This window comes from Choloepus didactylus, chromosome 20, assembly GCF_015220235.1.
Source record: "Choloepus didactylus isolate mChoDid1 chromosome 20, mChoDid1.pri, whole genome shotgun sequence".
Classification (NCBI taxonomy): domain Eukaryota; kingdom Metazoa; phylum Chordata; class Mammalia; order Pilosa; family Megalonychidae; genus Choloepus; species Choloepus didactylus.
The window spans coordinates 8,008,182-8,035,885 of NC_051326.1; the positions used below are offsets into that span (position 1 = coordinate 8,008,182).

At 36.2% G+C, this 27,704-nt stretch overlaps 1 protein-coding gene across 2 annotated transcripts in view; it reads right to left on the bottom strand.

Annotated features, from left to right (window-relative positions):
* Nucleotides 1-3,111: 3,111 nt before the first annotated feature.
* The window catches only part of WDR35 (WD repeat domain 35), a 71,567-nt gene continuing 46,974 nt past the window's right edge, over nucleotides 3,112-27,704 (bottom strand). For both annotated transcript variants that reach the window (XM_037812907.1, XM_037812906.1), the window contains 13 exons: nucleotides 26,569-26,678; nucleotides 25,890-26,100; nucleotides 17,547-17,627; nucleotides 15,700-15,836; nucleotides 15,177-15,380; nucleotides 14,163-14,309; nucleotides 13,359-13,491; nucleotides 11,298-11,408; nucleotides 10,163-10,327; nucleotides 9,144-9,284; nucleotides 8,357-8,513; nucleotides 4,412-4,652; nucleotides 3,112-4,110 (listed from right to left, as the gene is read on the bottom strand). In XM_037812907.1, coding sequence (XP_037668835.1) covers nucleotides 3,960-4,110; nucleotides 4,412-4,652; nucleotides 8,357-8,513; nucleotides 9,144-9,284; nucleotides 10,163-10,327; nucleotides 11,298-11,408; nucleotides 13,359-13,491; nucleotides 14,163-14,309; nucleotides 15,177-15,380; nucleotides 15,700-15,836; nucleotides 17,547-17,627; nucleotides 25,890-26,100; nucleotides 26,569-26,678 — 1,989 coding nt within the window. In that variant the 3' untranslated portion in view covers nucleotides 3,112-3,959. The remainder of the gene's footprint in view (nucleotides 4,111-4,411; nucleotides 4,653-8,356; nucleotides 8,514-9,143; nucleotides 9,285-10,162; nucleotides 10,328-11,297; nucleotides 11,409-13,358; nucleotides 13,492-14,162; nucleotides 14,310-15,176; nucleotides 15,381-15,699; nucleotides 15,837-17,546; nucleotides 17,628-25,889; nucleotides 26,101-26,568; nucleotides 26,679-27,704) is intronic.

The following is a 27,704-nucleotide window of genomic DNA, read 5'->3' on the forward strand; positions in this document are numbered from 1 at the left end:
CATTGCTTACTTGTATGGCTTTATCAGTGGGTTCCATCATTTCCATATTTTGACTTACCACACTACTTTGAAACATGCGATAATTCAGGGCAAGTTTTATGATAAAGAACAACTCAGAGTTACCCAAAAGGAGTCAGTTAATGTTTAATGCAAGAAGAGAACAACATTCTATCTGTTGCATTACACTGTCTTCAATATCCTGCCTAATTCTGTCTATCCAACTATGTGTTTATCTAGGCAATTTTGCTACTCTTTAACCATTTCATTAGGGAGTTTTTTGGCTTAAGCTTGAAATTTCCTTCATGCCAAATAAAATCCTTTGGGTCAACCCATACTATGCATGGGTTCTCTATCTAACAGCATTTTCAAGCAACATAAAGGTTCCAAAACATTACGGTAGTTCCCTAAAACTTTCACAAATATATCCCAGTCATAAGCTTTTTCAGTAGTAGAAAAGATGTTTTTGTTGTTTTTCGGGATTTTGGTTTCTGGGTCAAAACTGAACAAGGAGTAGGACAGCAACTCAAGTTCTACCTGAAATTATTAGTTAGGGGAAAAAATTTCAGGCTCAGGTAGCATGGAATTAGTGGCAAATGAGAAGGTTCCCAGAAGAGAGTTCCCAAAAGATAAGTTGGGAAGATTTGAGGAGTCAACAGCTGATTTTGGAATTGAAGCAAATGGGAATGTGATCAACAGATGACCCAGGAAGGGCTAAGAGCATGACAGTCTACTTTTGAGTTCCCACGATTCCTGGGATAGCAAAGGGAAGGGGACGGAAGAGCTTTTCAGGCACTTGACCATGGACCAAGAATCACACCTCAGAACATGACGTATTACAGAAACCCTTCACACTGGTGGAACTAATAACTGCTGTCCCTATTAACTCTGAAAATTTTTCTTTCATTGATGAAGCGACTGGCTACTTTGGGGGAATAATCCATTCTGATATAGAAGAAAATAAATGATAGATAAAACTTATTGTGTTAACCATAGATAAGTAAGTTAGGAACTTGTAAGACATGTTATTACAAAGTAAAATAGAGCTTATATGTGTGACCATAAGTAGAAAGGGATGGAAGGACCAAGAAGTACCTAATATTCATAAGGCACTAAAAATATAAAAGGTACCCGTGCCGGTTTGAATGTATTATGTCCCCCCAAAAATGCTGTTATCTTTGATGCAGTCTTATGTGAGCAGACGTATTGGTGTTGATTAGATTGTAATTCTTTGAGTGTTTCCATGGAGATGCACCCAACCCAACTGTGGGTGATAACCCTGATTGGATAATTTCCATGGAGGTGTGGCCCTGCCCATTCAACATGGGCCTTGATTAGTTTACTATAGCACTATGTAAGCTCAAACAGAAGGAGTGAGCTTGCTACAACCAAGAGGGACACTTTGAAGAATGCACAGGAGCTGAGAGGGGAGCTGCAGTTTACAGAGACATTTTGGAGATGGCCTTGAAAGCAGACTTTTGCTCCAGAGAAGCTAAGAAGGGACAAACACCCCAAGAGCAATGAAGAGTGACATTTTGAAGAGGAATTGCAGCCTAGAGAGTAATGTCCTGGGAGAAAACCATTTTGAAACCAGTACTTCGGAGCAGATGCCAGCCACATGTCTTCCCAACTAACAGAGGTTTTCTGGACATCATTGGCCATCCTCCAGTGAAGGTACCCAATTGTTGATGCATAAACTTGGACACTTCATGGCCTTAAGACTGTAATTGTGTAACCAAATAAACCCCCTTTGTAAAAGCCAATCCATTTCTGGTATTTTGCATAATAGCAGCATTGGCAAACCGAAACAGTACCCAAGGCTAAATAGTCATAACACACTAAGAATGAATGAGATATATGAGGCCCTCACTATCTGTAAGGTCTTAATTCAGTTACCCATTGGTGACACTTATTCTGGCCTGTGTTCTGCCCATGAGATACAAATAAAATCCATGGCTACTCAGCAGGATAACTGGCAAGCTACAGCTGTGGCCAGGTATGCTTGCCCCCGAGCCTCTACTATGGAGCAAGGGTGCATCTCTGGCTCTGGGCACATTCTGTTGGATTGATCCCCTGGTTCAAACTTCAACCTCTTTATAACCACACTACCACACTACCAGGATGCAGCCAAGGAGGCAGAGTGTGAGTCAGGCATGAGAACATAATACAGCCCAGGACTCAGGGACTGTAGTCCTTCCACCCCACTGGCACCCTACTGTAATAGTGGTGCTCTGTCCCCTCATGTTCTCCTTGCTCCTCACTATGTGGTTTCAAATGATTCAATAAACCATGTATACGAGCATTCTGATTTGATTTGTGAGCCTTTCTGTTCCACAGCCTCTCGGGTATAGCTTGCTTGATAGCATGTTTAGAGGTTACTGTTGTTATCAGTGTAATTTCCCACAAACCACTTGGGCACGAAGACTGCTCAGACTTCTGGTGCCTCACTCTGTTTAGGTGTAGGAGCCCACTATTTTTCCCAAGCTCACCTGAGCTCTAGAACTCTCCTCATAGCTCATTATTCCCAATCCGCAATAGACTTAACTCTAAAGGACCAAAAACATGTCACATTCAGACAACAAACTAACCCAAGTGTTAAAGCTGCAATAACGCTGTGGCTTGTATCTCTAAATCCATTTCCCCTACTAAACATCCCCCAAACCTCAGCAGAGCCTTGAAGAAATTGTGCTAAGATCTGGTCTTTAATCACAAAATGAGAGAATATAAGTTCATAAGAATTAAATGGAGAACAATATTAACAATGGAAAACAGGTAAGAAATTGCCCATTGATGATCACAATTTTTCTCTTTTAAATTAATGATATTGAGTTAAAACAGACACATGCCAAGAAAGAACACTCCCCACAGCACAAGTCAGTTAAAAGAAGGGTCTAAATTATAAAATAATGTAGATTACAAGGGGTGACAGTGTGATTGTGAAGACCTTGTGGATCACACCCCCTTTATCTAGTGTATGGATGAGTGGAGGAATGGGGATAAAAACTAAAGGACAAATGGGGTGGGATGGGGGGATGATTTGGGTGTTCTTTTTTCACTTTTATTTTTTATTCTTGTTCTGGTTCTTTCTGATGCAAGGAAAATGTTCAGAGATAGACTGTGGTGATGAACGCATAACTATGTTATCATACTGTGGACAGTGGATTGTATATCATGGATGATTGTATTGTGTTAATGTATTTCAATAAAACTGAATTTAATAAAAAAAAGGGTCTAGCTTGGTGGCAATGTTTCAAAACTGAAACTATAACTAGAAAAGGAGTATTTTTGTGTAAAAATACATCATTATAAATAGAGTCAAGTTTTTTACACAATAATATGAAGAATAAACACCATGTCTTGGAACAGACGAAAAGGGTAGATATAAAAAGGACAAAGAATAAGGCTGTTAGAAACTATTCAAACTGTAAAAACTGTCTTAAAATGCTTTCTCCTTACTTCTTAAAATAAAATATAGAAAACAGCCAAGACATTTAATTAAAGTAAATATAGCTAGAGACAGAGTTCATTTCAGTACTACAATTGTTCAACTTTCTAATACAGGGTATGTCACTTCCCTAAATTCAACTTTGCCCTCTCCCTTGCTTCCCTCACCCCATCCCCCAAGTTTTTTTTAATTAGTAACTTTGACACTGTGAAAAAAACATTTCTTATTTGGAATATTTTCATAGAATCATGTAACCAACCAAAAGATAAACTGATACATATAAAATAAGGTTTATTTCCATAAATTGATATGAAAATCAACCTCATTATTTCAGAGTTGTATTTTTGTACAAAAATTTATATATATAATTTATTATATTAATATATATAATTTTTACACAGTCAAGAAGAGAGACTGCTTTTCATATAAAACTTATGGAAATCAAACTTATATGCACAGTTAGAGCTATGTCTATGTGCTACATATATTTTACAGTTATATGCAATTTGGCATTTCTTTATCCCACTGAACTATGGCATAAGGGGCAGAAGTTGTAGTTACTGATTTCCTGGGCCAGAACACAGTGCTTGCACACGCTGCACATCCAGAATTGATATTCAGTGATCGGGCTTCCTGTGGCAACACATGTTGGCAGCTTCCCCTCCCCACTATAAAAATAAGAGGAAAACAATGAATTATACTTTAAAACTTCTAATTAGTATAATTTATTTTTTACACAAAAAACTGAAGAATGAAAAAAAGTTTCAAGGTAAGCTTCAAATAAAAACTTTTCTTACAATGAGAAAATAAAGCATTAGTGCACTTGTAAGACTAAATAAAATAGGGTATAATGTTAAGGTAAATAATTTCAAAATGTCATGTTTTAATCATTATATCACACTTCTATACATGTAGACGTCCAAGCTTCTAATAAGGTAGAAAGACATCCGTCAATTATAATAAGCCTACCCTTCAAGAAGGCTGTCCAATTCAGATTTTCTATTATCTTTTGGAGTATGTTTGGTGAAGATTTCAAGAGCAAGGTCTTCATATTGCTGTTTCTGTTCCAAACTGAGGGTCTCTAAAGATTCAAGTTTAATAAAAGCTTTTGAACAGGTACCAAAAGCTCTGCTGGCACACGCACAGAGTGCTAGCAGGGAGTAGATCTCAACAGCAGGAATAATGTCTTCATAGTCTCTCAGGTGGAGAGCTAGGAAAGAGAGGACAATTTGGCTGTTAAAAGTAGTTATGATTCATGAACATGCATGAGAAAGAACCTATATTAAATTTTAGTATTTTATTTGTACCTAAATGAACTTGAACGAATTTAAAGAAAACAATGATGGGAAATGGGGCACTAAGTAGGAGGAAGGAGGCTGTGTCATCTCCAAGGTTCCAGAAAGACAATTCATGGCTCAGTCCTATGAGAATAACCATCACCAAATGCCATGCATGACTGTGGTGCTTGGAAATACACACACAGACAAAAAAATGTCTGGTGTTGAAACGTTCGTTTTTTCCTCCATTTAAGTTAGAAATTTCTGAGGCATTCCAGAAAAAGTAAATTAATAGTAAATTAGGGTTGAGCCCTCTACCACAGGTTTTACCCTTGGGAAGATGGTTGCTGCAAAGGAGAGGCTAGGCCTCCCTATAATTGTGCCTAAGAGCCTCCTCCCAAATGCCTCTTTGTTGCTCAGATGTGGCCCTCTCTCTCTGGCTAAGCCAACTTGAAAGGTGAAATCACTGCCCTCCCCACTACGTGGGATCAGACACCCAGGGGAGTGAATCTCCCTGGCAATGTGGAATATGACTCCCGGGGAGGAATGCAGACCTGGCATCGTGGGACAGAGAACATCTTCTTGACCAAAAGGGGGATGTGAAAGGAAATGAAATAAGCTTCAGTGGCAGAGAGATTCCAAAAGGAGCCGAGAGGTCACTCTGGTGGGCACTCTTACGCACACTTTAGACAACCCTTTTTAGGTTCTAAAGAATTGGGGTAGCTGGTGGTAGATACCTGAAACTATCAAACTACAACCCAGAACCCATGAATCTCGAAGACAGTTGTATAAAAATGTAGCTTATGAGGGGTGACAATGGGATTGGGAAAGCCATAAGGACCACACTCCCCTTTGTCTAGTTTATGGATGGATGAGTAGAAAAATAGGGGAAGGAAACAAACAGACAAAGGCACCCAGTGTTCTTTTTTACTTTAATTGCTCTTTTTCACTTTAATTATTATTCTTGTTATTTTTGTGTGTGTGCTAATGAAGGTGTCAGGGATTGATTTAGGTGATGAATGTACAACTATGTAATGGTACTGTGAACAATCGAATGTACGATTTGTTTTGTATGACTGCGTGGTATGTGAATATATCTCAATAAAAAAAAATAGTAAATTATGTATGGTGGGTTGAACTGTATATCCCAGTTTGGGCATGTTCTTGGTCTTGGCATGCATTCTGGTGGGTGTGGACCCATTGTAGTAAGATCTTTTCAAGAGGTTACTTCAGTTAGGGTGTGGCACAAGGTGTGGCCCAAGGTGTGGCCTACTGAACCAGCCTGGGCTTTAATCTGACTACTGCAGTCCTTCATAAGGAGAGTGAAAGTCAGAGGGAAGGAGAAGCCAGGAGATGCAGCCAGAAGCTGGAAGTCAAGGAAATCCAGAAGGGAAAGGAGAAGACACCACCGTGTGCCCTGTCCTGAGATAGAAAAGACAAGGACCCAGGATCACCAGCAGCCAGCCTCAGAATGCCACGGTCTTCTGGAAGAAAGCATCACCTTGATTTTGGACTTTTAGCCTCAAAACTTTGAGCTAATAAATTCCCTTTGCTCAAGCCAACCCATTATATGATATTTGTTTTAGCAACTAGGAAACTAAAACACTATTGTTACTCATAACTTTCAAGATAATAACATTTTGTTGTTAAATAAGGCAAAGAGGTATGAACTGAAGTTTTCTCTTTGTGATATTTTAAAGCAGTAATATTGCTATTTTGTTTGTTTTACTGGAACAAAAGGACTTGGAGAAAAGAGAAGTGCAATGAACCTCTAATTGTCAATTCAGACTATTTATTTTGACAGCTACAGTCTTTTATTTGCAGTTTTTCTATACTGCAGCTATAACTGCTTTCTTAAAAATGCACCACAGAACTAATATCAAATTTGTAAACAAACTGTGTCTTTTTCTTCTCTAGGCTTTGCAATCTTAAAAATATCTTGCTGTAGTTAAATATTGGAAATGTCATAAATCAAAGTTAAAACAGTATATTCATGCACTTTACATAAGATTTCTACACACTGACTTTGAGGTCAAGTGTTCACAACAAAGTTCAGTGGAAGAAGTTTATTAAAAATATCTCTATTTGGTTACAACAAAGAATACCCTCTAATTTCACATGCACAACATAATAGGTTCACAGGCAATAATTTACAGGGCAAACACTGATTCAGATCACTTTATCACTGAAAGACAAAAATCTTGAAAGTACATAGATACCTTCTCCCAGTAAGTGAAGCATCTCAGGTTAAAAGTCTAATTTATCTTACAGCATTATAAGTCTAGAAATTGGGCATAAATTGTATAAAAAACACTACTTTAATAGTACATAATCATATCATATTAATCAGTTGAAATTAAATGAAAGCCAGTTTAAAAACAAACATAAAGAAATAAAATGATTACTACATATAATTAAGAACCAATTAGAAAAAAACTCTTACAGTTGCAATGCTAATAATGGTAATAAACCAAAAAAGAAATGTCAACGGCATGCAAAAAGAAAACTATAGAACTTTATAGAGGAACACACAGACTGGAGAGCTCTTGGTGGCCCAGCCGGTGTGATCTGGGAGGTCAGGAAGACCCTAGCGATACTGGTGGCCCTGCCGTGGCTAATCTGAAGGAGACAGGATGGTTTACGGTCATTCAGATGCGCCGGTTTATAACGTAATTTTCATAATTAGGCTGTTTTTAGAGTTAATAAATCTAAACTCTAGAATATCACTAATCCAGGAGAAATCAAGATCCTGGCACTACACTGCATGGAAATAGCCTTCTATAAATTATAGTACATAATGACCAGGGAATATTATGTAGCTATTAAAAATGATAACTAAGATCTATGTTTACCAATGTGGAAAGATAACTACAACATACTGTAGAGGGAAAAAAGCAAGCTCCTGGACATCTACTTTACGATACTATTTTAAGTAAAATTATATGCAATTTTATAGGCATGAAGAGACATCTAAAAGGAAGTTCACCCAAATGTTAACAGTAATTATCTCTGAGTTATAAGATGTAATATTATTTTACTTTTTTCTTTGTGCTTCTGAATTGTTTGAAATTGTTAGATAATTATCATTTTTATTTTAAAAAAAAGTTAAATACTAAAGAAATGTTAGAAACGTTATCTACTGACATGGAAAGATTTTACAACAAATTATTATGTTTAAAAAAAAGTGCACGAAAGTATGCCCTGTTAGAGTCTCAATATTGTTTAAAAACAAAATACATGTGTGTATGTATATACATGCACACCTATACACACACACACACATATACACACACACACACATACTCATATATAGGCCCAAAAGGATTTCAACTGAGTTAAGGGTTTAACTTTGAATGGATGGAAGAGTAGTTGCTGCAAGTGTTCTTTCTGCTGACCTCAAACTTGTGATTTTTCCGTGAGCAGTATGGATTACATTTTTGTGTATTAAGAAAAATAAAGGAACTTCAAAGAGGGTATGCACAAAACAAATTATGCATCATGACCTCAAATGTATTAATATAAATTCATAGGAAAAAAGTGTTATTGAAGTTAATATAAAGACAAACCAAAGGGGCTGGCCATTCACATTCAATTTCTAGATTTTCAGGCATACATATGCATTGTGTAAAACGCCCACCTGTCTTCAAAGCAGTGTCAGCGTAGCCCTCATAGAGCTGCCTCTGTGCAAGGATAAAGAAGTGGTAAGCCTCAGCCCCTCTCCAGGCATTATCTGTGAAGCGATTAGCTGTAGACAGAACCTCCTCTTCCAGCAAACCAGCCAAAGCAGAAGTGGCCTACAGGGAAAGCAGACCCACATTTTCTGTCAGCACAACACAAATCCTGTAACAACTACCACACAACAGTCATAACACTGGAGACAGTTTCTGAAATTGTTATACATTAAAATACCTAAATAAGCAGATTTTATTATTTAAAAACCTGTCATTAAAGACTTAATTTTTCATATTTTGTTAAACTGGTATGATCAAATTTTAGAATACAATTTTCTATTAAACTTTTAGTTAATAAGAAGTTCATTTACACATGAAAGTAATATACATATTCTAGGAAAGTTTTTAAAACTCACTGAAAAGAAAGATTAATAAATAAACAGAAAACTTTAAAAATTTTAAAAATTAAAAACTCACTGATTAAACAGGAGTATTTAACCAGGTGAGAAAAATTTTTAACAAAAATAAGAAAATAAAGAAAAGGCTACAGATCAGTCTCACAGAAAAAATAATTTACAATATTTGTAAGTATAAATTTCTAAATATGAGTACTACATCTAAATGTCATTCCTTCTCAAATCACTTAAGAAAATAAATGCAAACATGCAAATTAAATGACTTGTCCCTAAAGAGAAGTTTGATGGGTTTTTTCTCACACACTTCAGCTGATTTAGTGTTAGTCTTCCATCTTACCTCTGAACTCTTTCCTTTAACTTTTCCTCGTTGGGCATTTTTCATTTGCTCATGGTATTGCTCTATAAGTAAAGCTGACAGCACATAGAGCTTCTTGACACGTAAAGGTTTAGTCCTCTTCTTTGCCTCTTCATCTGCAATCTTTACAGATTTAAAGAATTTGGAAAAGAAACCTGTTAATACGTATTTGTACAAATATAAGCATTTCTAAAATTAACTATCAAGGGATTCTCCAAAAAGGAAGGAAAATCAGTAGGATGGAATAATCATATACTATTTATAAATAAGGATATAAAAAGCCATTTTTCTTTTCTTTAGTACTTGTTGATACTTAGTTCCTTCCTTAGTATTTAGTCCTTGAAATTAGAACTCATATTAGAAAATGTACTGCTAAAATATAAATCAGACTGAATTAAGTTTTCATGGAATAGGTAGTATTTTCCATAACACAGGGATTTTAAAATATTGTTCTAAGTACACTGGGATAGGATAGATTTAGTTAACATGGTGTATCCTTTAGACGTTTAAATTTATTTAAACAATTGTGAGGGAAATTTTTCCTTTTAATTAAATCAAATGGGAAAGGATTAGACTAGAACTGTAGAATTTGCATATATTAATTCTGTACTAGTTATCCTTCTTCCAAATGTATGTTGGGAAAAATGTAATGACTTTAAAATTTGTAAATTTAAAAGGACTCCAAATTCTTTTGACTATCAACAGGATTTAATTCCCAATTAGGGGAAGTGCTTTGTAGACCCCACAAATTCTGTAATTCTTTAATTTCAGGATTAAGTAAATATACAATTATATTATACAATAAAGAGCTAGTACTAATACATAGACTTTTTAGTAAAAGTCACTAACGCTAAGATAATGCAGAGTGATAGTTATAAGACTAGAGAAATTTTGGTATAACAAACATTTGACTCCAGAGAAAATGGAAAATGTGTTCCTTAGTATAAAAGAAAACATTTATAACCAGAACGAATAAAATAGGTACAAGATTATTACATTACCTTAAACATCAGTTTAGCAGCATCAAAAAAATAATTGGCTTTCCGATAGAGTTCTATGGCATCAAGCATTTTATTCTTTTCCAATAAATGAGATGCATACCTAGCTAGCAGGGATCCAATTTCTTTCATACTATGGTTTTTAGCCAATTCAACAGCTTTGTTCCACTAAGGGAAGAAAAAAATATACCAGGTATTTCAGTCACATATGTCAGAATTCACACAATAATAGCTTAAAGTATATAATGATAACACTATCTCAATAAAAAAAAACAACTGGTATGTGTTTTTCAAAAATCACTTAAAATCAGGGCTATTATAGGTTTAATAAGCTAGACATGTGTTGAAATGATGTAAGACTTTGATTTGCTTAAGAAATGATCTGAAAAGGAAACCTTCATAGTTATAGACCATTGATCTTATAATTCTAATTTTGCAGAAACTATGAGCCAGAAAAAGATACACTTGTTTATAATAAAACAAAATATGCAATTTCAGTTAAGAAAATGTCCTATCAGATTTAACATTTAAAATTATTTCTAAATTATAAACAAATAGAGCTCTTAAAAAATACTTTAAGGAAAATACTTAAAAAAAATACACTGATACTTTGTGGATCGACAGTTTATAATTTCTACTATAATTCTGCACTTTAATTTCAATTAAAATTCAGTCCTTAATAGTATCAAATATATGTTTTATATAAAGGGGAAGGAAAATAGATTTGCCAAAATTAATATTGACAAAGTAACTCAATTCTCTCCTCCGGCAATGACCATTAACCGGGCCTTCTCAAGAAACAAAATCTGACCCTAATTAAATGCAGAAAATTATAAAATTACTTCCAGACAAAAATGTGCCTGACTGAAAGCACAGGGTCTGTTCACGTTCCCATAATGAATTAGTTAGGAGTGGGTCACCCCTAATGGTCACACAGCAAGAGGCGATTGCAAACTCCATTACTTTCTTGGTCCTCAAGCCAGAGAACACCCAGTTCCTTTCACAACATTTACTTCAAGCTCTCTAACCCTCACACTGGCAACAGTCTTTAAAGGATGATAGCTGTGAGTTTAGTTTTGTTAGGACTGAGACTTCCTAAGAGAACAAGCTGCACAGATAGAAAGCTTCCGCTCCTTACTTGGTTGAGATGTACACAGGCATCTACCGCTGCCTTTGGTTGACTGCATTTCAGAAACGCAGTCACGGCTTGTTCACACATGCCAACTCTCACAAACATTTGTGCTATTTCCTAGAAGAACAACATAATATCATCAGATTTCACAGACCAAGGAAATCACATTTAAATTGAGCAAAACTCTATAGGGACTTAGCAATATTAAACTGACTGGTGGCTACAGTGATTTTTTCTTACACAGGCATAGAGGAAGACACTACAGCTCAGGAAGGCTGCTAAGGTCTCGCCTTCTATAAAACCAGCGCTTGGCTGCCTCACTCGGGATCTGATTCTCAATCAGGTCCTGAAGAAATGTGCTTTTCTTCTCTCAGTTCAGTAGCTAGTTTACAAAGATGTCAAGTTCCAAAACAAACCCTATACCAGTGAGTTAAAAAAACAAACAAACAAAATTTTAGGGCAATTGATGGTACATATACCCAATGTTAAAAGTTAGAGGTTTACCAGGAACCTCACCTTCACAGAGCCCTCCAACCCCTCTATGAAGAAATGCAGCCCCCCATTCATCACTTAGGGTGGGAATCAACCAGGAAGCTGGGCTGAAAACAGAGCTCCTGTGGAGGGCAGTGGCAAGGATGGAGAACCACCAGAAAAGCCAATCACACCAGTTTGATTTCATTCTCCATTTTCAGAAAATCTATATTTTTATTTATGGATATTTTATTGGCCAGAGTTTTTTGTCTCCCCACCTCCCAACTAAACTTTTTTGAGAAATATAGAAGTATATTTTGTATCCATCTATTTTTAGTAGTAATGCTTATAATTTTCCAATTATAAAGTAATACATTTGTATGGTAAAAGATATTTAAAAATGTAAAAAATTAAAGTTACTCATAATCTTACTATTACATAAATAACCCCTGTCAATATTTTGCTGATTTGCTAACATCTTTGTACTATGAATATATACAAAATGTGTTTGTGTGTGTACTGTGATCTTCATATATTCATATTCATATATATAAGTATCCTGCATTTCTCAAATATTATGTGCATTTCCCCATATTATTAAAATTTCTCCAAAACTTCATTTAAAATTAACAGTACCACTTTTTAAAGTTTTATTTTAATTATCTAATTATTATTAAGTAATAATTCAATGGCTATAATTACTTAGTCTTTACTCACTACTCTCGCTACTCCACAGAAAATTTTTTTTCCACTTCATCAGAGACACTTAACCAATGACACTAATGTAGGATACACTATCCCCATACCCAGGGTTATAAGTTATTTCAGTTTCCCATTCAGGAAAAAACATAGGATTAACAATAAGCATGAGCCAAAATGCCACTGGTACAAGGATAACTACTCTCATTCACAAAGGAGAAAATGGAATTTTTAGAATTCCACACTTATCTATTAATTAATAAACAAAATTTTGTAGCAGAACTCATAACTGATACATGCCCAGGCCCTCCAATTGAGAGCTGCTACTAAATTATATAGCTCAGAGATTTACATTTTATATAAAACAAATAAAATACAAACTTATTTTCATTAAACCATTAATTAAGAAGCTTTAAAAGAACAAAGTTACAGAGAATTCTTTTAGTTTATCTTTTCTATCGTTAGAAAAGGTTGTTAATATAACCAAAAATAAGCTAAGATATCTTTTTAAACTTTTATCATAGAAAATTTCAAACATATATATGCACACACCTAGGATTATCTTGTAGCAAATCCCTGACAACATATCACTTCATCTGAAACATTTCATGTATTCAGCTAGCTTTTAAAAGCAATTTATAAAACTGAAGGGACTACACAGGACTACAATCAAATTACGGTAGTAGAAATAAAACTGATTTTTTGCTCCATTTTTCAAGCATCCCATCATATTGATATATTGTTTTAATAATGAAAATGAAAACATCATTCCTTGTCTAAGAAACTGTAAAATTATAATTGTTACTTTTCTTTATTGCAGAGGATATTTCCTGACTATGACAGAAAAATATTATAAAGTAACCTAATAACTCTAAAACAAAAATTAATAATACCTACTGGAAGCAACTTATTGTTTTCTGGAAGTGAATTGGCAAGATTCTCTAATCCCTCATAATCTTCTAACATATAATAACATTCAGCTAAGCGTTCCTGGTTCCGGCCTTGTACGTAATATTGCACAGCATTCAACCTATGGAATAGAAAAAGAAAACCTTCTAAAATTAATGTGAATCTCCTGATAGACAAGCACTTTCACCAAAAATGTTTCTTCTTTAGAATTACCAGCACTAATACTACTCTCTTCATCATCTTCAGTTACAAAATGCCTTCAAAGCATATCAATTGGGAGGGCAATCTAAGCACCACGTAGCATGTTTTAGTTGCAACATTGTTTGGATATTCTTGTGAAATAATGTTCTAATTTGATATCCAGCTGTAGGACTCCCAAACCTTGACATAAACAGGTAACAACATTGATCAAAATAAAAACATAATAAAACCAATAATTTCTGGAAACAACCCATAATAACAAAACAAATATAAAACACTTTCTTTTCCTTTTTTCAGAAATAAATCATGCAATGTCTTAGAATTGCACACTCGGGTCTCCAACAGAAGAAAGCTGCCTGGAGCTTCAGCTAAGCTCCAGAGTTGTGACTTTCACAACTCCACATTTTTACAGTGTTCATCTCACAACTTTAAGGATTGCTTTCTCCTCAGTACGAATCTAGAGCGATCTGAACTTTAAGATCAAGGAGGGTGGGCTTCGTTTCCATAGCCTTATTTCACGAGAAGCTGCAGAGATAGCTCCGATTTTCAGTGCTGCATCAGTGGAGGAGGCAGCCTAGAAGGGTGACATACCACTTTTGGCGATCTGCAAAGTAATCTCCAATGGCATTGTGGGCTTGTTCAAGAAGACTGTCATCTGCGTCACCAGATCCGGTTTTCAGGAGTTGGAGTACTCTAAACCAATCTCCCAATTTCAGCCGGAGGCCAATAGCCAGATCTCTGCAAACAATGGCATTCATTCATTCATTCACTCATTCAACAAATTTTTACTGAGTGTTTACTATGTGCTAGGCTAGGTGCTGAGAATACCTAACACTGAATGAGACAGACAAGGGTACTCGACAAACGTTTTAGAACTTTAAAAGAGTCTTTAAACATGACCATAAAACTTTGCCAGACCAGGTAAGGAGGCAACGGAGAGAGCCTGAAATAGGAAAAAGGAAACAATTTCCTGCCTTTTATTTTTCCTGGACTTTTATTATTTCACAAAATAACAATATAAATAATAGTCACTTCTTTTTATCAATGTCTTAGGCATGCTCAAGTTTATTTCAAAATAAAACATATTTCACAAACACTTTTTAATTTATATTTCTATTCAGATCTTAAGTGTTGTTTTAGGGATCACCTGGAAATATAAATAATAGTAGTGAAAATTAGACACAGTGTTTATAGCTGTAATGAAGTTATGCTTAATTTTATACAAATAAAAAATGATGTATAAAGAATAAAACAGTACCTAAATTTTTATTCTATGCTCCTTGACAACAGAAAATTAAATAATGGTCTGATCCAAAGATGAGAACCAAAAAATGAGCTTTGTCATAAATGATAAAAGCCCCCCTACCAAATGAAAAATCTCCCACAGTCAGTCATTAATAGATGTAAAAACAGCAAGTTTTACCCCATTTACAAAACATAAATTAATGAGGGAAAAAATGGAATATTTAAGTTGCAAACCAAACTGAAAATTATTTTCTAAGCAAAATGATGAGATACTTTTAATCTATTTTGCATTCCCCAGTTGCAAAAGAAAAATCATAAATTTTGGAAGTGCTCTGGGATGCCCACACCGTGACAACTCACCTTCTGTCCATATCAAGATACATCCTTTCCGCCTCTTCAAACCTGCCAAAGTAGGTGACAACTTCAGCCTGCTTCATTGACTCACTTTGCAGATTGCCCAGGCGCTTCACAAATTTAATGCCCTGATAATCTCTGCAGCGCACAAATGCTTGCTCTGCAGTTTGCAAGTCCAGTTTCTGAAGAGCTGCTTCAGCCAATAGGCGCCTTCATAAAACAAAGATACAGGAAAGCCTATTGCAAATTACTGATAATCAAGTCTTGAATCAGAATTCAACTATTTTATTTATCGTTTTCTAGTGAGACAGGGTTGTAAGTGATTATTTCAGCACATTTAAACATGCTTATGCTGAGCCCTCCAAATCTAAAATGCTTTCCTGTATTTCAAAAAGAGCAGCAAGAATGGAAGTCTCTTCCCACCAGAAGGCAGGGATGAGATCTGAGGATGACAGAGCGGAGACTTTAAAAAGCCAACCACCTGATATCTTGAGAGTTTGTTTTGTTTTTGTTTTTGTTTTTTTAATACCAAAGTCGGGGATGTGGATTGTCCTCTATGAACTGAGATGCATCTTCAATTCCAACCTTCTCAATCAGTGCACGACTATCTCGCAGGGACCGGATTTCAAAGTTAATTACATAATCCTTGTTTGGGTGATCTGGATTCTATAAATAAAAAGGAAAGGGCAAGAATTTCAAATAGTTGCCTTTAGAGTATGTGTTGATTTTTTTTTAACAACAAAACCCATAAAAATGCATCCTATTGTGAGCAAAACTGGGAAGAAAAGAAATGCCCTTATTTTAGGTCTTTTGAGTTTTCTGGAAAATGCCCAACACCCACAAGTCAAGTCCTTCCTGAGGCTATTAGGCTGCCTGTGGGGAAAAGTGGGCAATGGCAGGAGGCATCCCTGACAGTTATGCATCTTTGTTTTTTCCTCAGCTCCAATTGTTCTCCCCAATTCTGGTCAAATACGCTGCTCCACCTCCTTTGATGGAGAAAACACAGAAGCAGCAGCCTCTACTCCCTCACTCCTTCAGCTGCCATCTCCCTGCCAGGAGCAATAACACTGGCGTTTGAAGTCCTCTTAGGCAGCAGGCAAACAGATGAAAGGAAAGAAAAAGTACCAGTTTTCATCACTGCTTTCCTTTTGTAATTTAGCAAGATGACTAAACTTTTAAAATAAAAGCCAGCCTTGCAGGAAAGAGCTAGTTAATGGCCAAAGAAAGAAAACAAGCAGTTAATAAACAACCCACTAATATTCTATATATTCCATGTAATAAAAAACACAAAGCATAAGAGACAATTTAGTGCCCCACGTGTAAAACAATAGCAATGGCTCCCAAAGACCACAGCTCCATGAAAAAGGTAAACTAAGTCACCCATCTCTCCTCCCTACCCACACCCCCAACAAACCAACGTAGCTAGAAACTGGAAAGTCCTTAGAGAACTCCTGAGTGTAAAACAGGAAGAAGTACAGAAAGAGAATGAAGTTGGATTCAAAAAGACCTGGGCTCAAATACTAATTCTATCTCTTACTTAGCTGTGTGACACTTCTTTCCCCTACCCTTCACTGTTAGGTTTAGGCCCTGGGCCCTCACCCCACCCCTGCCCTTAGAAATTCTGCAAGTCTGCGATAACATTCAAAATTTTTAACTTTCCCGCTCCCAAGTTCCCACTCTCAAGCCAGCTAATGGAAACCTGCCGGCTGCCCCCTTCTCCAAAAGTACCCACTGAGAAACTGCCAACCTACACCTGCCAGCTCCTGGACAAAGAATTTCCCACCAACCATCCTATATAAGCCCTACTGCTCCCCTCACTCAGAGCTGTCGCCATCTTAGGCTTTGGCCCACTAGCACATGGCCGGACAATAAAGCTCCTTTGATGGAGCTTTGGTCTCTTCTCTTCCCAATCGAAAAACCTAACACTTGCCTCCCATCCACCCAGGAAGCCAGGGCTATCTTCACAAAGTAGAAACCCAATCAGGTCCTCTCCTCCTTTACTCCTCCAGACACTCCAGGATAAAGTCCAAACACCGCAGCAAGGCTTTCAAGGCCTTGCATGTTCTGGCCCCTGACAACCTCTCAGTCCCTTCTCTGTCCACATTACCAAATGTGAACACCAGATTTGAAGCAGAAAGCCTGGCATCCAACTGTGCCTTTGCTACTGCTAATGTGCTACTGGCAAATTAGCTTACTTCTCCAAGCCTCAGATGCCTTAGCTGAAAAAACAGAGATAATAATCAAACCTATCACTCACTGACCTCTGGCTCTAAAGCTCTCACGCTTCCAAACTCTGAGGATACACCTACTGACAATCATACTAGCACCTCCCACCTCTTTCCCAGTCAAGTCAGCAATAGAAATTTTTTTAATTACCTTCAATATCTCATCCAAAAGAACAGATTTAATTTCTAAATCCTCAAAATGACAAATATATCCAGAAGTCTGAATGGGTTCCTTTAAAGACAAAAACAAATGTTACATTTAATTATATAAATTTTCCCTCCTTTAACATAACTTGACTTTCAATTTTATCAAAATTTTCAAACCAACAGAAAAAGAGAGAGAATATCATTAAAACCCACATACCCACCACCTAAATAATTATCATTTGCTAAATATGCTTCATTTAATATTTTGGCTAAAGTATTTTAAAGTAACTAAAGTAAATTATATGAAAACAGCATGGTACAGGCACAGATAGATAAATCGATCAGTGGAATCGAACTGAGAATTCAGAGATATACCCCCAGATCTATGACCTACTGATCTTTGATAAGGCCCCCAAAGCCACTGAACTGGGACATAACAGTCTTTTCAACAAATGGGGCTGGGAGAGTTGGATATCCATATCTAAAAGAATGAAAGAGGACCCCTACCTCACACCCTACACAAAAATTAACTCAAAGGGGATCAAAGACCTCAATATAAAAGACAGTACCATAAAACTTCCGGAAGATAATGCAGGGAGACATCTTCAAGACCTTGTATTAGGAGGTCACTTCCTAGATCTCACACCCAAAGCACAAGCAACAAAGGAAAAAATAGATAAATGGGAACTCCTCAAGCTTAGAAGTTTCTGCACCTCAAAGGAATTTATCAGAAAGGTGAAGAGGCAGCCAACTCAATGGGAAAAAATTTTTGGAAACCATGTATCTAACAAAAGACTGATACCTTGCATATGTAAAGAAATCCTACAACTCAATGACAATAGTACAGACAGCCCAATTATAAAATGGGCAAAAGATATGAAGAGGCAGTTCTCTCAAGGGGAATACAAATGGCCAAGAAACACATGAAAAAATGTTCAGCTTCACTAGCTATTAGAGAGATGCAAATTAAGACTACAACAAGATACCATCTCACACCAATTAGAATGGCAGCCATTAAACAAACAGGAAACTACAAATGCTGAAGAGGATGTGGAGAAATTGGAACTCTTATTCATAGTTGGTGGGACTGTATAATGGTTCAGCCACTCTGGAAGACAGTCTGGAAGTTCCTTAGAAAACTAGATATAGAGTTACCCATCAATCCAGCAATTGCACTTCTCGGCATATACTTGGAAGATCTGAAAGCAGCGACATGAACAGATATCTGCACACCAATGTTCATAGCAGCATTATTCACAATTGCCAAGAGATGGAAGCAACCCAAATGTCCTTCAACAGATGAGTGGTGTATACACACAACGGAATACTGTGCAGCAAGCAGTAAGAAGGAACGATGTCGTGAAGTATATGACAACTTGGATGAAAGTTGAAGACACAATGCTGAGCGAGATAAGCCAGGCCCAAAAAGAGAAATATTATACGCTACCACTAATGTGAACATTGCTGGAAGAGAATGCAGGGGTGTTGGGCTTCCCCACCTCGATGGTTGCTGATGTGCTCACAGACACTGGGGACTGGTGGTTTGATGGGCTGAGCCCTCAATCAGAGGACTTGCCCTTGGGAAGACTGTTGCTGCAAAGGAGAGGCTAGACATGCTTATAATTGTGCCTAAGTGTCTCCTCCTGAATGCCTCTTTGTTGCTCAGATGTGGCCCTCTCTCTCTAGCTAAGCCAACTTGGCAGATGAAATTACTGCCCTCCCCTCTATGTGGGATCTGACTCCCAGGGGTGTAAATACACCTGGCAACATGGAATATGTCTCCTGGGGAGGAATCTAGACCCGGCATCGTGGGATTGAGAACATCTTCTTGACCAAAAGGGAGATGTGAAAGGAAATGAAGTAAGTTTCAGTGGCTGAGAGATTCCAAAAGGGGCCAAAAGGTCACTCTGGTGGTCACTCTTATGCACAATATAGATAACCCTTTTTAGGTTCTAATGAATTGGAATACCGCAGTAAATACTTGAAACTATCAAACTACAACCCAGAACGCTTGAATCTTGAAGACGACTGTATAAAATTGTAGCTTATGAAAGGTGACAATGTGATTGGGAAAGCCATGTGGATCACACTCCCCTTTGTCCAGTGTATGGATGGATGAGTAGAAAAAACGGGGGGGGGGGGGGGAAGCACCCTGTGTTCTTTTTTACTTTAATTTTTTTTTCACTTTAATTTTTATTCTTATTACTTTTGTGTGTGTGGTAATGAAAATGTTCAAAAATTAATTTTTGTGATGGATGCACAACTATATGGTGGTACTGTGAACAACTGATTGTATGCTTTGTATGACTGCAAGGCATGTGAATATATCCCCATAAAACTGAATTATTAAAAATAAATAAATAAAGTAAATTATAGACATTATGACATTTCACCATGAAATACTTCAGTACATATCTTTTTAAAAAAAGAAAGGACATTCTTTTATATGACTATATTACTAATATCATATCTAACATCATTAATATTAATTCCTTAATAGCATCTAATACGTAGTCCAAATTTTCCCATTTAATCCAAAAATGTCTTATACAGCTTGATTATTTTAATTTATGGGATTCAACATTAAATCTAATTCTTAATAAGATGGACAAACACTATATTTGTATCTCAGTACACATATCAAAGTAGTCCCATACCACACTGAAAAGTCCGTTTTCTGTAACATTAGTCAGAAAGTGTTTCTGATATATTTCCTATATAAGAAGGTTTTATTTGCCAGTATGAAAATACATAAGTCTTCTATATATCTGTCTCTATTTCTAGTGTTAGAAAAAATAAAAACTAGGCTTATAGAAATAAATTATATGACTATAATAACGTAAAGTAGCTGTCCTTAATTCTTAGTTAAAAAAATAGGTATAAATATTATATAAATAAAAATAAATTCCCAATGTATTCAATACTTCCAAGAATAGGAATATGATAAAAGGAATATGTAAAGGGAATATGCTAATGTTGTCTGGTAATGGAAATAAGACCAGAACATAATTTTTTTAAATGTTTGCACATATATATTATAATGAAATAGAAAGTAACCAAAATCAAAACAAAATAATATATCAGAATCATAGCTCTGAAAGATAGTAGTGCTTCATACAGAAATATCATAGAAACTATAGCAGTTGCTATAAAAAGACACCAAGAAACATTAAAATAATAAGTAAAAATTGAATCACCTAGTTTGAGTTAGTATGTCTAAGTTTAAGAATGAGGCTCTTGTATGCTTCCTTGGGTTTCAAAATGTGTATTTTCTTCGAAACAGTACAAAATGTTAATTAAAACAGTCAAACTGTATGAAAAGTTTAAAAAATCCCTTTATTTCCTCAAAAAAAGTGTTGTATTGCATAAAGGCAAATTATACGCTTTTATGAGCAATGAACTCTTATAAAAGAATCAGAGCAAAATTTAATTCCTATTCAGTCCTATTACTGGAGCCCTTTATAAGAGAATGAAATTCAGACAGAGCAGCCAGAAGCCAAACATCAATGGAACCGGGGGAAGAAGAGACGAGGAGATGCTCCCATGTGCCTCGCCATGTGACAAACTAATGACCAAGGACTGCCATCAGCCAGTCCCAGAATGCCACAGTCCTTGGGGAGAAAGATTTGATTTGGACTTTCTTTTAACCTCAAACCTATAAGATAATAAATTCCCATTGTTTAAGTTGCCCCCTTTCATGGTATTTCCTTGAACAGCCTAGGAAACTAAAACAGGGATAATATTATCTAGGTTGAGCTAACTCACAAAATGGAAAGTGGCCGACAAGACTTCCTGCAAAGAATCTATGAATTAAAGGTAATATTATTAATGCAAGCATAAACAAATTAAAAAGGTAGAAGTGACATCTCTCTCACTCCTATTACAAATTCTTGGGTCAGCCACATTACAAAGTAAAAACAATGACAATCTATGTAAGCTCTCACAGCAGTCACATCTATTCCTGAATTGTAATGGCTATCTCCAAACTCTGAGAGGCTGATCCCTTTGTGTATAATCTGATCGATCCTGGAACTTTGGGTATCTGTGTGACACCTAAAACTCAGAGCTACAGCTTGGCAGATATGAATGTCAGTATCAGTGCACACAGCAACTATTTAAAAAGCTGAAAAAGAGTCCAGACTTCATTTAGAGATATGAATGAAGCAGATCTGGTTAAGACTAGGGCAAATTGGGCCAAAGGGTAAAGGATGATACTGACTGTGTTTTAAAACTTCAACTTCCATAAGAGACCAAGGGAAGAGATGTTTATTTGGTGCAGGATCTATATTTTCTAAACAATTTAACTTGTACAGTTTGTTCCAAATACCATAATTACATGCAACTTTGACTAGGAAGTAAGATCTAATAGGTTTGTATAAGTTAGTGTGAAATAGCAACACATCCCGAAGTAATATGGGCAGAGAGTAAAAATATATATGCAGGGCCCCCCTGAGGAGCTGGGGGAAAATGCAGAAGTGTTGGACTTCCTCACCTGGATTGTTGTTGATGTTCTCACAAACATTGAGGACTGACCTTTGGTATGTCAAGCCCTCTATCTTGGGGCTTGCCCTTATGAAGCTCGTTACTGCAAAGGAGAGGCTAACTTGCTTGTAATTGTGCCTGAGTCTTCCCCTGAGTATCTCTTTGTTGCTCAGATGTGGCCCTCTCTCTCTCTCTAGCTAAGCCAACTTGGCGGGTGAACTCACTGACCTCCCCCCTACGTGGGACCTGACTCCCAGGGGTGTAAATCTCCCCGGCAACGCAGGATATGACTCCCAGGGATGAATCTAGACCCGGCATCGTGGGATTGAGAACATCTTCTTGACCAAAAGGGGGATGTGAAATGAAACGAAATAGTGTCAGTGGCTGAAAGATTTCAAATGGAGTCGAGAGGTCACTCTGGTGGGCATTCTTATGCAATATATAGATATCCCTTTTTAGGTCATATTGTATTGGAATAGCTAGAAGTAAACACCTGAAACTATCAACCTCCAACCCAGCCTTGACTCTTGAAGATGACTATTTAACTATGTAGCTTACAAGGGGTAACAGTATGATTGTGAGAACCTTGTGGATCGCACTCCCTTTATCCAGTGTATGGATAGATGAGTAGAAAAATGGGGACAAAAACTAACGAAAAATAGGGTGGGATGGGGGGGAGGTGATTTGGGTGTTCTTTTTTACTTTTATTTTTTATTCTTATTTTTATTCTTTCTGGTGTAAGGAAAATGTTCAAAAATAGTTTGGGGTGATGAATGCACAGCTATATAATGGTACTGTGAACAGCTGACTGTACACCATGGATGACTGTATGGTATGTGAATATATCTCAGTAAAACTGAATTTTTTAAAAAATAAGGTTATTTCTGAAAAAAAAAAGTTATTACTGAAAAATAAAAATAAATTTTAAAAAATGACAATCTACTCAGATCTGGGAAAAAAAGGCACCTAGAAATGAAATTATCAAGTAGACTATTTTAAACAATGAAAGTTGTTTCTACCAAGTTACAAAACTTCACTCTAAAGTGTGTATTATACTTGAGACATTAGCTAATGATAGTACGTAACCATAACAATTAGCATGACATTTTAAAGTAAAATTTATTTCATTCTTTTAAGTTGATCTTTTTTCATTTTTTTAAAATTTCCATTTTGGAAACACTAATCACAAGATAATTATATTAATTCAGTAGGTTATTAAATACAATCCATAAACAAATAAGTATGTATGTATTGGGGTATGTATTCAAAAGTTTGAACTCCTGGTTTGGAAAAAGAGCAACTGTACAAAAATGAGAGCCTGGCTAATAAAAATATGAAATATGAAATAGTAGTACCAATGAGAAGGAAAGCCCAAAAAAGAACAAAAGAGCTGAATCAGTACCTCAAAAGGGTCACTAGGGACTGAAATAACCAAGCAGGAAATTTCAACATTAAATAATCTTTTTCTGATTCTCAAAGGAAATGACAAATTAGAAATTTGCACACAGTGGCACCCATTTCTTGTAAATAATCTGAAGAAAGGTTTATAAAACTCAAAGCGTGAATCAAGAATTCATAGTAACACTCTAACAAATGACAATGCATCCAGTTATTAACCATCAAACAATAGCTTATCTCCTGGAGGACAGACTATTTGGTGGTTCTGCAGATCCAGTAAATTCTCTATTTTGAACAGTGTGTCCTTCCATAATCAATAAGCAGCTAGGGGAATGAGCACCACAGTAACTAACCAAGCAGTGACCACAGTGAGCCAGTGTCCTACCAAGAATGAGAACAGCAGCACAGCCCAGTCTATAAAGAAACCCAGTCATTGGTAAAGTTGTAAGAAATCCACCCAACTCTAAATCTAATAGAAATTGAACGTCTTGCCAAATCAGGAAATAAACTCAAATAAAAAAAGAAGGCTCCTCTGTTAAAACTACTTAAGAAACACTTTCCACCAGACGCAGACTCTACTTGGTCCCAGATCAACCTTACGTGTGCTGCACACATCACAAGCAGCCAGGATTAACAAACACTCTCACTTCTCCATGTGCACAGATTTCTGACTTAGTAAAGTGGGGCCAAGCATAGAAAAAGGGCCCTAACATTCAAAAAGTATTCTATTCCCATCCTCAAGGTCATCCACAAATTTCTACACTGGTTTTGTGGCAAGGGTTCAATTTCCCTTTGACCCTTGAAAGAAGTCCAAGCTTAAAGGTCAAATGAAGTAGCCCCGATTGCCTTTCATTTGGACCACTTCTCTAAGAATTAAAAAATCCTTAAGATTCCTAAAAGTTTTAACAAAGCCTTTGGGAACAATCTATATAAGGTCATTTGCCAATCCAAAGATTATAAGTAGAGTCCAAATAGGAAAACGGGAAAATAATTAAGAATATCACAGGAGCAAATACTTTACCACTAAATATATTACTGCATAAGATCTTTTGTCAGTCAGGGGTCCAAGCATGCAATTTCTTCCTAAGAAGTAAGCTATGGGTCCAAATGAATAGAAATTAACTACATAGAGCACTTATTAACTCATCTCTTATTATTTATACTAATGGAAGACATGACAGTTAATTTTATGTGTCAGATTCGCTAGGCCGTAGTGCCCAGATGTTTGGTCAAACACTAATCTAGAATTAGCTTGAAGTTATTTTGTAGATGTGACTAACATCTACGATCAGTAGACTTTAAGTAAAGACTGTCCTCAACAATGTGGCAGGAGGGGCCTCATGCAATCAGTTCAAGGCCTTTAGAGCAAAAACTGGGGTTTCCTGAAGAAAAGAAATTCTGCCTGAAGACTGCAGCACAGAAATCCTACCTGAATCTCCACTCTGCCAACCTGCCCTACGGCTTTTGGACTCGAGACTGCAACATCCACTCTTGCCTGAGTTTCCATCCTACAGGCCTGCCCTACAGATTGTGGACTTGCCAGGCCCCAAAACTGTGTGAGCCAATTCCTTAAGATAAATCCTCATACACACACACACACACACACACACACAAGTATTCTGTTTCTCTGAAAAGGCCTGATTGATACACTGCAGCAGGAGTACAGAAAATCCCAAATTGAATATCCTTTAATAGTTCAAAAATTGTTTAAAAGATTCATCTTCTCTGTGATTAGGTAAGTTTTGATTAGGCTACCACTAAAATTATTTTATATTTCCTAAACACAGGGGCTAATAGTTGGTCCTGAAGCATACCAAGTGATGGGAAAAATATGGAGCCTAAAAATTAGGTGATATGAGCAACACGTAGAAAATCAAAATATAATTGTAAAAATTATTGAGAAGGGGGATTCTTAATATTGAAATGTGAGCAGACTAACCACAATCCACACCTGAATATTCAGAACAATGCCTTGGTGAGAAAGAATGTGGATTAGTGGGTGGCAGAGTGAATGCAAATGTAATTAAGAAAAGGTGAGAATAGAATAAGGTGGATAGGTAGGCAAAAGAGGAAAAAGGACAAGGCAATTTCAAAACTACATTTTTTTTTGGTTAGGTTGTTTTAAGAAATTTTGGTAAATAAGTCTACTGATTTTCTTTTTTTATAAACCAGGCTTTACAAGGAAGAAAAAAAAAAAAACTAATAGTGACCTGGTTCCATCTTTCAAAAAGAAGAGAGAAGTGCTGAAGAGGTGCCTTTCAGAGAAGGTAGAGAATATTTAGAGGATTAGTATTATTTCCACTTAGGACCAAATATTTTTAAAGTCCATAAAAATGTTTCTATTTATTTTTGGAAATTCACACAGCCAGTACCAACAAAACTCTTGAAGAAAGAAATGGAAAATATCCAGGTTTTGACATCTGGGCTCATTAGTTATGTACTGCTAATACTTATTTCTTGTTTTTACCTCAGGATCCAAGTTTCTGAAAACATACATTCTGGTCTTCTCCATCATTGCAAACAAATCAGGATTATCTTTGGCCCACTTCATATCCCAGACATCTTTTCGCTCCAGTTTTAACAACTCGCCAATGACTTGCTGTCCTGTACTGTCTGTTACCCGAGTATCCAAGTCAAAGAAAGTGAGAACTCCTGAGATGTCTATGATAGCAAGACGGCTAAAAATACAAAATTGAAGAGGGAGAAAAATTGTAAAATTACTATCAGCAATCATGAGAATATTTACCTATAACCATTCTTTCTCAAGTCAGTTCATCAGAAGTAGAAAGGGCTTTAAAATAAATAAATGGCTTTTTAAAATATTATTTTTGAAAATTTGACAGAAGTCATGGACTACTCTCTTTTGATTCCTTGTGAAGAAAATGTACCCAAAGTGATTAAACCAACTGGTATACAAATATAAAATAGTCTCAACACTCTTAAACTTTAAGAGTAAAATATTACTGTAGTATTTCGATACGCCCAAAGAAAGACAGTAAGTAAAATACAGGAAAATAAAACCATACTGAATTGTAAGACAAATTTAAAACAAATAAACATGTTTTTACATTTATTACATAATTCTAACAATCCCAAATGATAATTTCTAAGTCTAACATCCATGTAAGGAGAGTTTTCAGGCTTACCTAGAGTTGCAATTCAAAGATAACTGATAGGCTCGACAATTAAGGGAATATCTTTGAATCAAACCAACATTAGGAAGACTGTATCTCTGAATGGTGCCAGATTCACGACCCTATGGAAATTACTTGTGATTACTAAAGCACATTTACCATAATAATATTAAACAACTATACGTCTCTCTATGTGTTTGCACATTTTTTCAAAACCAAAGTGACAGACAGTATCACAGAATATTCTCAATTCTGACAATGAATCATGTTACTGAGCACATATTAATTTCCTAATTTAATTAAAATATTAAAGCTGCCGAAGGTGGTCTAATTGCTTTCGTGTACTATTCAAGAAAACAGAAACCTCACTCTTTGGTAATCCACAAATTCTTACAGCACAAGGAAGATATAGCTAGGGTTATTTATAATTGTCATCTAGTTTCATATTCAGAGTACATCAAAAGCTAAAACATACAGCATATGCTGAGTTGAATTCCATATATATGAAAAATCAATATAAGATCACCATGGAAACAGCTGTTACTGAAAGTCTAGTTTTTAACCCATGGCCATTTATCTGACACTGGTTTTGGCCATGTGATGAGATAATTAAAAAGCAGTGATAACAATGAATATTAGTTTAAATGTGTTTAAAAAAAGAAAAACCAGACAATAAGCTTATATACAACTCTGTACCAGCCTGAAAGCTGACAGATCAACAGGAAGCATACCTAATGCAGAGCTGTTTTCAAACCCTTCTGTGCCTAAGGCCACTGGATTTGGATGAAGTAGAAGGCCCCACATGGCCAACCCTTCCCTCCTCTTTCAAATCAGAGCAGCACTAATTCTGTCCCACCATTCTCAAGAAGGGACTAACAGAAGGGTTAGGTGGTGGTTGTTTTTTAATGTATAAGAAAGGAAGTGTGAGTTTTAAACTATCTAATACAACGGAATACACTAAAGATTCTGTTTGGGAAAAAGGGGATTCTATGGCTTTAAAAAGTTTGAGAACGTATTGGTTCTAAAAACTGTTTACATTTCAACAGTGGAAAGCAGTTTTAAATGCAGAAGATATTTTCTCCATTAAATCTTTTGACCGGTATTAAAATTGAGTGAATTGCTTATAGGTAGACTCAGTCGTCCAGAAA